At 40.5% G+C, this 12,322-nt stretch overlaps 1 protein-coding gene across 1 annotated transcript in view; it reads right to left on the bottom strand.

The window, feature by feature from the left end:
* Nucleotides 1-3,812: 3,812 nt before the first annotated feature.
* Nucleotides 3,813-12,322, bottom strand: part of LOC120064966 (serine/threonine-protein kinase 4-like) — a 55,210-nt gene continuing 46,700 nt past the window's right edge. Inside the window, exon 11 of the mRNA XM_039015577.1 lies at nucleotides 3,813-5,536. Coding sequence (XP_038871505.1) covers nucleotides 5,378-5,536 — 159 coding nt within the window. The 3' untranslated portion in view covers nucleotides 3,813-5,377. The remainder of the gene's footprint in view (nucleotides 5,537-12,322) is intronic.

The following is a 12,322-nucleotide window of genomic DNA, read 5'->3' as shown; positions in this document are numbered from 1 at the left end:
CATATTATTAGCCTACACAGTACAGCTTGGGTTGGCCTGACTGTGAAAGACCAATATGGGATTTATCATTTAAGTCATTGAGTATTTGTCACTGTAATATTTTTTTCTTATATTTTTCTGAGAGTATACCCAGTTCTCCAGGCACCACTACAACACTGATGTAGACTAATTTGAATAATAGCTCAAACGTCCTGGTTTGAATGCTTCATGCCGAAATATCTGCATGCAGTCTAGGCCTGAATATGCAACCATTTGGATCAGTTATGGGTCTATTCTTGACAGTTTACAAAGTCCAGAAAGGTATAGTGCCTTCGGAAAGTATTCAGACCCCTTGACATTTTCCACATTTAGTTCAGTTAAGGCCTTATTCTAAAATCGATTTAATAGTTTTTCCCCTCATCAATCTATACACAATACCCTATAATGACTAAGCAAAAATAGTTTTTTAAGACAATTTTGCTAATTTATAACAAATAAAAAAACTGAAATATTACATTTACATAAGAATTCAGATCCTTTAGTTTAGTCAGTACTTTGTTGAAGCACCTTTGCCAGAGATTACAGCCTTGAGTCTTCTTGGGTATGAGCTACAAACTTGGCACACCTGTATTTGGGAGTTTCTCCCATTCTTCTCTGCAAATCCTCTCAAGCTCTGTCAGGTTGGATGGGGAGCGTGGGTGCACAGCTATTTTCAGGTCTCTCCAGTGATGTTCGATCAGGTTTATGTCAGGGCTCTGGCTGGGCCACTCAAGGACATTCAGAGACTTGCCCTGAAGCCCCTCCTGTGTTGTCTTGGCTGAGTGCTTAGGGTTGTTGTCCTATTGGAAGGTCAAACTTCACGCCAGTCTGAGGTCCTGAGAGCTCTGGAGCAGGTTTTCATCAAGGATCTCTCTGTACTTTGTTCCGTTCATCTTTGCCCCGATCCTGACTAGTCTCCCAGTCCCTTCCGCTGGAAAACATCCCAACAGATGGTGACAGGTTTCCTCCAGATGTGACGCTTGGCATTCAGGCCAAAGAGTTCAGTCATGGTTTCATCAGATCAGCGAATCTTGTTTCTCATGGTCTGAGAGTCTTTAGATGCCTTTTGGCAAACTCCAAGCCTTTTACTGAGGAGTGGCTTCCGTCTGGCCACTCTACCATAAAGGCCTGATTGGTGGAGTGCTGCAGAGACGGTTGTCCTTCTGGAAGGTTTTCCCATCTCCACAGAGGAACTCTAGAGCTCTGTCATTGTGACCATTGGGTTCTTGGTCACCTCCCTGACCAAGGCCCTTCTCCCTCCGATTGCTCAGTTTGGCCGGCCGGCCAGCTCTAGGAAGAGTCTTGGTGGTTCCAAACTTCTTCCTTTTAAGAATGATGGACGCCACTGTGTTCTTGAGGAACTTCAATGCTGCAGAAATGTTTTGGTACCCTTCCCCAGATCTGTGCCTCGACACAATCCTGTCTCAGAGCTCTATGGGCAATTCCTTTGACCTCATGGCTTGGTATTTGCTCTGAGATGCACTGTTGAATGTGGGACCTTATATAGGCAGGTGTGTGCCTTTCCAAATCATGTCCAAGCAATTTGATTTACTACAGGTGGACTCCAATCAAGTTGTAGAAACATCTCAAGGGTGATCAATGGAAACAGGATGCACCTGAGCTCAAATTCTAGTCTCATAAGCAAATAGTCTGAAAACGTACGTAAATAAGTTATCTGTGTTACAACTGTTTACGCTTTGTCATTACAGGGTATTGTGTGTAGATTGCTGAAGACATTTTTTTATTTAACCCATTATAGAATAAAGCTGTAATGTAACAAAATGCGGAAAAAGTCCAGGGGTCTAAATACGTTCCGAAGGCTTTGCACATTAGCAGGCTACTCATATGGTGTATATTGATCACACTATCGATGCTCTCTCTCCTTTCAAACTCCACTATTTTACATTCAGCGAGCAAGAGCAAGCTGGAATCTCTCCCTGATAAGCTAGTAGTAGTAATAAATAAAATGCTCAAATTAAGTTTATAACAAGTTAATAGTGAACAGCCTACACCAAGTGAAATATATAGTACCAGTCAAAAGTTTGTGTGTTCAGGTGTGCATTAAGTGCATGAGTTTAGACCGAATCAGCCACTTCGGAACAAATGTATTCTTCAGGTTAGTTGTCTGCATTCGATCATCCTAAATTTGTTGCACTCTTTTTCTGCATTGCCTGTATGGTAGAATTTGCTTCTTACCATCAACTACTAGAGCTGGGAAGATAAACAGAAAATTACAGAAACCTCCTACCTCTAACTGAAGCATTTTGCATAAGTCGGTAATATTCTGTGATTTTGCTACACAAGTAGGTTGTTCTAAAACCATTATGGTCAACAGTAATAGTCTATGCCTTATGTTGATTCCTGCTTTCAAAGTATTTACCTGTCCATGTTTCGCTGTTGGCTGCTGTGTGAGTGAGCCACTCTCACTCCCCACTGTGCACACGGAGGGAGAGATGCATTCAGAGAAGCACAAGCATGACCTTTGCTCAAAATGTAATTGCAGGAAAACTAGTTTTCAAATCAACTACTGTTATTCTAGTTACAGAGAGGAGCACCACAGCTTTCTGTGAGTATATAATTTATCTACCCCTTAATATTGAGTTCATGGCACCACTTTACAACCGGAGTGGGCTGTAGTATGGTTTTGATGTGCCCGTAGAGCCCTGGTTCACTAACATTTATTGCTCATATTACATTCATTCTACCTTTTGAAAATACCCCTCATCTTTTGTGACAACTGATGCGTCCTCTCCTTCAGTGTCGAACTGGATGTAACCGTGTTGACAGTCAATGATCTACAGTACAAGTAATTTAGCATGCTGAACAACCCCAGGCAATATCGGTAGACTAGTCAAACTACGCAACTACACAAACTTCACACTCTGACCAAGCTTCACACTCTGACCAACCTGCTGAACTCGGCTTACAATAGATATTATTTTGTTCTGGTTCACCATCAGCAATAGTTTTGGTTGTCTTTCTTTAAACAATTAGTCTTCTGAGTATACCAAACATTAGGAACACCTTCCTAATACTGAGTTGCAGATTCATCATTAACGCCCAAAATGTCATTTCACAGCGATAAAGACTTTTGTCCATATCTCCCAACCTCAGCAACTACCCAGCATAAATAATCTACAGCCAAGCAAGTACCCCAAAATAGTGTCCTGTGGGGAATGGGGAGCAGTGTGAAAACCCCTGACATTGGTAATTGGCCACAGCCCTTACCTTCCTTTACTTGGTGTGTTCAGAGTAGAGGAGCGTTTGGAGACAAAAACGTGGTAATTCATAATCTCTCTCGTGCATAATGCAGATAAATGCTATCCCCCAGCTGTTCTAGCACACATTCATCCTGAGTTGCAATTTAAGGTAGCAGCATGGCCACCTGTTCTACAACCATAATTTCATAAGGCAGAAAGTATTTCCATAAAGCATTCTGCCCACAGACTAAGTCTGTAGTGACATTTAGGCCAGTGTTTCCCAACCATCTCCTTGAGGTCCACCAGCCGTCAGATATTTGTTGTAGCCCTGGGCTAGCACATCAGATTCAACTAGTTAATGGCTTGATTTTCTTTTGTGTACTAGGTGAATGAGGTGTGCTTTATCAGGGTTGCAACAAATATGTTAAAAGGCTGGTGGTTTCCGAGGAGAGGGTTGGGAAACACTGATCTAGGCATACACATGTTACCTTGCCTGAAATGTCATTGCAAAGCCAAAATACTCATTGGTTCCAAAACACTGGTTCCAACATCAGGTACTTCAAATGGGGAGAGAAAACACATGGTACAAATAAACACATTCCTTAAACTGGTTTTAATAGGCACGCAACAAATACACAAATCAAACACTGATATTTAACACATGCATGACATTCATTGCATAATTTAAGGCATCAACATTTGAAAACCATTTTCTTGGAATGAATACTAAATTTAAAGGACAAGTGGAGACTTTGAGTACACACCAGTTCTTCATTCATATTACAGGGCTGAAATGCTTTCCAGTGATATCTACTTCAATGAATGCCTTTCAATATAACAGATAAAAACATAGACCGCCTTACTCAGAAACAATGGTTGTAAGTAACAATGTGAAATCTCAAATAAATATCAGATCAACAGAGGTTTAGATTGAGTGATATGTCAAAGGTTTGAGGAGTTAACCTACAGTAATTAAATACTTGTAATTCTTTAAAGAAAATTGAGTAAATTGACAGATCATTATTACAATTATAAAGCAGAAAAACAAATAAGTAGGCAGTATAAGGCAATTAAATACATTCCATTTTGGCTTGTAACAAGTAATATTTTCAGGTAACTAAATTGTGCTTATTGGTCATCAAACTGGGTTATTTCGATTAATTTCTTAATTAATGTCCTTGTATACGAACCTGAGAATATCTGACCTGAGAGGCTAGTTTGCACACGGATGCAAATTTCTGTAGCACAACAAATGCAAAATGTATCTTCCTCGTAAGGATATAACTGCCTAAACTATATATACAAAATGATTGCCCCTTACGTATACCAAAAGTTTGAATGTTAAAAAAATAAGTACAAGCTGCTCTATGGAATGTTGACAATGAGTTATGAACAAAAATAGAGAAGTAACTGTACAGTGAAAAACAATGAAGTGCATCATGGTTCAACAAAAAAAACAAGGTTTCACTTACATTTTTCAAACATCTTTTAACCAAACCTCTCATTGTAATATCTCTAAAATGACATAATTCAGAAACAAATTCCAAATATGTGCATGAAACTTGACGTTTTCTTGAAATCAACCATTAACATCAGCTATGCACGTATCTGAAGTTGGAATGTTGTTGTTTATTGAGGCACATGCATTCAACTAAGGCTGTGGTACTATCTATTGAATTTAAATTCAGGTTCTCCTGGGTCATATACCCATGAAGTAAATTGAACTTCCCTTTGGCAGGATATTGTACTGTGCTGAACATTTAATAGTATGGAGAACCTAAATACAAATTAAGGAATAAGTACCAAATTACACAAAAGTGGTAAAACACAAAATGATACAGTGTATAGTATAAAAGTAATTTCCAATTACCAATTCAACACAGTTGTTTCAAGAGTACCAACAGTGAAAGATAATACAATTGTACCACATGAGTGAAAAAAAGAATACTTGAGGTCTCAAGTACCCTAAAAAAAATAACTTAAGACAAAAAAAAACATCCATGCATGGCAGCATTAAGTGGTTTTCCTATAAAGAAAAAGACAAGAAACGCAATGAAGGAGTCCAAAGCAATGAACAGAAGTAATCTGTCCGTGTCATTGTCCAGTGTGAATGACCAAAAGTCCACTTAAGACGTTTGAGTATGGCATGCCAAAGTGCCTCAGAAGTTCTGCTGGCGTCGCTTCTTGGCCTCGATGGCGTCCAGGATGGGCTGGCGCTTGGCCAGGTAGCGCTGGCGGATCTCCTTGATCTCCTGCTCCATCTGGGGGTCCAGGGAGGCCAGCCGTGACCTCAGCTCCTCCACGCTCCATGTTCGCATCTAAAAAGAATACAATGTTCACACAAAGTCTTCAACTATTCTAAGCTTGAACTTGAGCTGAAAGACATGTAAGAATCCCACCTTCAAACCATGCCTACACCAGCAATATAATTACAAAAAACCTGGTCTAAACATTGCACATTAAACCATGGTGTCCTCAGAAGTACTTAGTGCTTTCAGATTGCATAAAGTTGAAGTTCATCCTAAGAACTCTTTACCAATAAATGTTAAGATCCTTACAAAATCCCAAAATACAGGCTCTCGATAATGATTGATAAGACACATGAGCATTAACGCTTTCGCACATTGCACCGAATGTGGATCTATTGTTCTGCTGCCGACATTTTCAAACGATTCTACATATAAAATCGGTGCGCAATCAGTTCGCAAATTACGGCCGGCACTCTATTCAGAGGTGCTAAGTATTCTCGGCCAGCAAACGCTATTGGTGTGCTATTGGCCTTTGTACTGGTTAGGCTATATGCCAGATTAGGATATCATGCCTGGTTAGCAGGTAGATTAGCAGTTAAGAGCGTTGGATCAGTAACCAAAAGGTTGCTGGTTTGAATCCCCGAGCTGATTAGATGAAATATCTGTCGATGTGCCCTTGAGGAAAGAATTTAACCCTAACTGATCCTCTAAATTGCTCTGGACAACAGCGTCTGCTGTTATTACAAATGTTATGTGGCCCCTAGGCACAGAGTCTTGAGAAGCCACTGATAACCTACTGGGCCAGAAGAGCAGGTGACAGACTCACCGTAGAGCACAGTGGGTAAGAGAGATCAAATAGACAGGTTATTAACGGAGATAAGGACACACCTTTGGCTCTTCCATATAGGCATGGATGTGTTCAATATGAGATACACCCAACAAAGAATGGGCAAAGAAACATGGGACAATAAACCAAAGAATATTTGTTTGTAACTGGTAAGGCTCATTTTTGGATGGAGACACCTACAACGTCCTTTGAGAGTTTGCTCTGACATCAAAACAGATCTTCTAGTGAGTTCGGGAAGTCAGGTGAAAGGCATGGAGAGTGGGGGTTGATTGGAACTAGCCTACACAATGGGATGAATAGAGGCTGTTCTCTTTGCTACAGTTGAAGGATGTTTACATACACCTTAGCCAAAAACATTTAAACTCAGTTTTTCACAACTCCTGACATGTAATCCTAGTGAAAATTCCCTGTCTCCTGGCAAAATGGCTTAAGGACAACGAAGTCAAGGTATTGGAATGGCCATCACAAAGCCCTGACCTCAATCCTATTGAAAATATCTGGGCAGAACTGAAAAAGTGTGTGCGAGCAAGGAGGCCTACAAACCTGACTCAGTTACACCAGCTCTGTCAGGAGGAATGCGCCAGAATTCACCCAACCTATTGTGGGAAGCTTGTGGAAGGCTAACCAAAACGTTTGACCCAAGTTAAATCATTTAAAGGCAATGCTACCAAATACTATTTGAGTGTATGTAAACTTCTGACCTACTGGGAATGTGATGAAAGATATAAAAGCTGAAATAAATAATTCTCTCTACTATTATTCTGACATTTCACATTCTTAAAATAAAGTGGTGATCCTAACAGATCTTCTAGTGAGTTCGGGAAGTCAGGTGAAAGGCATGGAGAGTGGGGGTTGATTGGAACTAGCCTACACAATGGGATGAATAGAGGCTGTTCTCTTTGCTACAGTTGAAGGATGTTTACATACACCTTAGCCAAAAACATTTAAACTCAGTTTTTCACAACTCCTGACACCTTAGCCAAAGACAGGGAATTTTCACTAGGATTACATGTCAGGAGTTGTGAAAAACTGAGTTTAAATGTTTTTGGCTAAGGTGTATGTAAACATCCTTCAACTGTAGCAAAGAGAACAGCCTCTATTCATCCCATTGTGTAGGCTAAACGTTTTGGGTAGCCTTCCACAAGCTTCCCACAATGTCAAGCAAAGAGGCACTGAGTTTGAAAGTAGGCCTTGAAATACATCCACAGGTACACCTTCAATTGACTCAAATTATGTCAATTAGCCTATCAGAAGCTTCTAAAGCCATGACATCATTTTCTGGAATTTCCCAAGCCTTTTAAAGGCACAGTCACCTTAGTGCATGTACAATTCTCACACACTGGAATTGTGATACAGTGAATTATAAGTTAAATAATCTGTCTCTAAACAATAGTTGGAAAATTTACTGGTGTCATGCACAAAGTAGATGTTAACAAACTATAGTTTTGGCAAGTCGGTTAGGACAAGAAATTTGTGGAGTGGTTAAAAAACAAGTTTTAATGACTTCAACCTAGGTATGTGTAAACTTCCGACTTCAACTGAATATAGTGAAAAAGGAGTCTCTTCATCACTGAACTTGTATCTGACTTAAGTATGCGGCATGAGTAGAGTCCGAATCAGCCACTTTGGAAGCAGCGTATTCTGACTTCAAATCTACAGGTTAGCTGTCTGCATTAGATAATCCTGAATTAGTTGCACTCTTTCTGCAATACCTACATGGTAGAATTTGCTCTTACTAGCAACTACTAGAGCTGGGATGATAAACTCGAAAATTACTGACACCGACATTGCCTTCCTCTATCCAAATCATTTTGCCGACATCGGTAACACGTTGGTTATTTTCTGTGATTTTCATAACAGAAAGTAGATTATTTCTGTTGACCAAGTAATGGTTTTAGAACAGTCTATGGCTTATGTTGATTCCTGCTATGAAAGTATCTGCCTGTCCCTGTTTCACTGTCGGCATCAGTGTGAGCGAGCCACTCACACTCACTCACCCCACTGTGCACCCTTACAAAAAAAGTGCAGTAACGGCAGTCAACTGGTATTTTGGATGCAGTAATTGCAGAATAACTGCAGTGTTTTTCAGGTCTCTCCAGATATGTTCGATCAGGTTTAAGTCTGCGATCTGGCTGGGCCACTCAAGGACATTCAGAAACTTGTCCCGAAGCTACTCCTGCGTTGTCTTGTCTGAGGTCTCGAGTGCTCTGGAGACGGTTTTCATCAAGGATCTCTCTGTACTTTGCTCTGTTCATTTTCCCCTCGATCCTGACTAGTCTCCCAGTCCTTGCCGCTGAAAAACATCCCCACTGCATGACGCTGCCACCACCATGCTTCACCGTAGGGATGGTGACAGGTTTCCTCCAGATGTGATGCTTGGCATTCAGGCCAAAGATCTCAATCTTGGTTTCATCAGACCAGAGAATCTTGTTTACTACTTACTACTTACTATGCCTGTGAAATATGGTTGTCCCACCTAGCTATCTTAAGATGAATGCACTAACTGTAAGTCGCACTGGATAAGAGAGTCTACTAAATGACAAAAATGTTAATGTAAAATTTAGCACACACATTGGGCATATTCTGGACAGATTTTGGTGAGATTGACACTTCTCGCTTTGCCTCTTCCTCTCTGTTTACACACACACCAATCACCTGGCACTCACAACAACAAAGATGAGCGTTAACTTCTTCCTCTGACAAACAGTTTGAACTCGCTATTTGCATTTGAGGTTTGGTCCAACAGAATTGGTCACATGGACAAACACAGAGACATTATTTTACTGTATAAGAGGAGAACCTTTGTAACAATACCCTTTTTATGTCTCAACTACTCAAATGTTGCAGCATTTTAGCCAAAGACTGTTATTAGCTGTCTAGTCTGTGTCTTTATAAATGGAAAATAAGCATAAAACACAAGTATATAAGGAATTGGCAACTCATTCTCATTCTGAGAAATAAGATAGGCCACTTGATTTCAACAGCTGAACAAAGTGGACAGGCTAGCATGCTGTTCAAACAGGGTGTGTTCATAACAATTCAACTGTTCTGCCTTGTTAGCTAGCAAATAGATCCAAGTTGGCTAAACTTTAAATATAAAGATTAGCTGGCTACTCACTAGCATGTGCCTTGTGCTTGAGATTGCTTATAAGACCTGTGTTCATTTTCTATAATGCCTGCTACAAGAAGTTAGTCATTATTAGTGAATGTGCATCAAGCATAGTTCTGGTTAAATTTGTAACAAAAAGGGCATTTTTATAGACAGACTTGAAAGCCAGATGTGATTATTGCGAAAAAGCAGGTTAAACTATTTTGAATAAAATATTACAATTATTAGTGGGTTTTATGGTTGTGGAAGCCTTATATTTAGCCTAGGTATAATTTCACAAACCCTGAATTCTTTAGATTATTGCTGACCATTTGAAATGCATTGTATTTTACCTTTAACTATACAACATTTTTTTTTTTTTATGTATAAAGATATATTTTGTGAATCGTCCATAAGTTTGAAAATAAATAAATTGTGATATGATTTTCAGGCTGTATTGACCAGCTCTAGGGTATGGTGACTTCAGAACCAAAATGGGGGGACAAACAACATAGGCTACATTGCTGCTGCAGGCTGCTGCTGGCCCCCCGATCGAACCTAAATACGTATTGAATCGTCTTGATAGGGAAAGATGCACATCCCTAATGGCTTTATAGCAATAATATAATATTTCGAATTTTGAGTTCCCACTTCCTCAGGTGGTGAATAATATAGCCTTTAGGCCAATATGCACAAAGACAGCCAATTATCTGAAGAGCCAACAATAAATCTGACAATTCTGGATCATATTTTGACAGGTTGCACATCAAAATATCAATAATACATTCCCTGGATATATTAGAGGAAATAGCTTACTTTTTTAACCATAAGCTACCATCTAAGTTATCTTATTGTTACTTGAAAAATATTATCTAGAGCCCTGCTGCTAATATAAAGTAACCGTCCATTTATATAAAAAAAAAAAAAAAAAAAAAAAAAAAAGGTGTTGTATTTACTGTTATCGAGCAAAATAGCTACATTTGTCACAATATTCTTATATATTTTTTTGCCCTTTTCTCCCCAATTTTGTGATATCCAATTGGTAGTTACAGTCTTGTCCTATCGCTGCAACTCCCGTACGGACTCGGGAGAGTCGAAGGTCGAGAGCCATGCATCCTCCGAAACATAACCCTGCCAAGCCGCACTGTTTCTTTACACACTGCTCGTTTAACCCGGAAGCCAGCCGCACCAATGTGTCTGAGGAAACACCGTACAACTGGCGACCGTTTCAGCGTGCATGAACCCGGTACACCACAGGAGTCGCTAGAGCGCAATGGGACAAGGACATCCCGGCCAGCCAAACCCTCCCCTAACCCGGACGATGCTAGGCCAATTGTGCGCCGCCTCATGGGTCTCCTGGTCACGGCCAGCTGCTACACAGCCTGGTATCAAACCGGGGTCTGTAGTGACGCCTCAAGCACTGAGATGCAGTGCCTTAACCCTTGCGCCACTCGGGAGGCCCCACGGTATTACTTTTTGTCCTTATGGCCCAGCTCTAGCACCTCCCCCAAAAAGTATTAATTGTCATTTAAATGCGGATTTATCGTTATCGCATAAAAATTCAATTTATCGTAATAGGGATTTTTGTCCATATCGCCCAGCCTCAGCAACTACCCAGCATAGATATTCCAAGGCCAAGCAAAATAGGCCACCCCCAAAATAGTGTCCAGTTGAGAATGGGGTGGAGTGTGAAAATCATTGTCATGGATTATTAGCCACGGCCCATACCTTCCTTTACTTGGTGTGTTCAGAGTAGGGGGGTTTGGAGACAAAAACGTTGTCATTCGTAATCTCGCTCTCATGCATAATGCAGCTAAATGTTATCCCCCAGCTGTTCTAGCACACATTCATCCATTAGTGCAACTTAAGCTAACAGCATGGCCACTCTCTGCACCTGTTCTGCTTCCTAGTGAGTTAACAACCATAATTTCATGAAGCAGACTGCCCACAGACTAAGTCTGTAGCGACATCATGGCCAGTGTTTCCCAACCATCTCCTTGAGGACCACCAGCCGTCAGATATTTGTTGTAGCCCTGATCTTCCACATCAGATTCAACTAGTTAATGGCTTGATTTCTTTGGTGGACTAGTTGAATGAAGTATATCAGGGCTGCAACAAACATTTTAAAAGGCTGGTGGTCTCGGGAAGAGAAGGTTGATATAGGCTTACACATGTTACCTTGCCTGAATTTTTATTGCAAAAGCCCTCTCTTGAACCACATGGTCCCTTAAAAGTAGTCTAGATATTCTGTCTCCCTCATGCAATGTGGAAAACACCAAAGTCCAATGTGATGTCTTACAGCTGTGTTAACCGTCAGATATTAACGTATTGAAGCCACGCAAACAAAATCAAGGCAATACAGGCAAAAATAGTTTGTATGACAGGTCTATATTAAGATCCAGCACAAATTAGGCTAGCTTCATCTAGCCTATAGTAAAGACCCCAGTCATCATGACACTTCAAAGAACAACCAAGCTGGACTCATCAAACCAAAATGCTGCATATCGCATCCTCATCTCCAAGTCTAATTTGCAGCTACTGACCCAATTCTGTTGGGTTTTGAAACAAACGTGATGTTTGTATTGTCCAATTGAAGATATTGCCGCTGCTCGTGCTGCCAGTGTAAGTGACTTCTGGAGTCACTAGACGGTCGCCTGTCAGTCTGTTTAAACATAACAAAACGAGAACAACAAATACGTCCAGCGTGACACGGCAAGAGAGCAAAACTGCTGGCTCAAGGATGCCACAACAGGTCTCATCTTTTCACTGCTGAGATGTTCCATACCCTTCATCTGTGTGGCCAGCGCACTTAAACTAAACAGAATGTGTAGGCAAGGGATGGAGTTGTAAAAAATAAGACTTACCCTGCACTACATCCTTGGTGTAGGCTTAATCCAACTGTTGATGCTAAACATTGTAC

The sequence above is a fragment of the Salvelinus namaycush genome, chromosome 20 (genome assembly GCF_016432855.1).
Source record: "Salvelinus namaycush isolate Seneca chromosome 20, SaNama_1.0, whole genome shotgun sequence".
NCBI classification, from domain to species: domain Eukaryota; kingdom Metazoa; phylum Chordata; class Actinopteri; order Salmoniformes; family Salmonidae; genus Salvelinus; species Salvelinus namaycush.
This window is presented reverse-complemented; position numbering and strand designations above follow the sequence as displayed.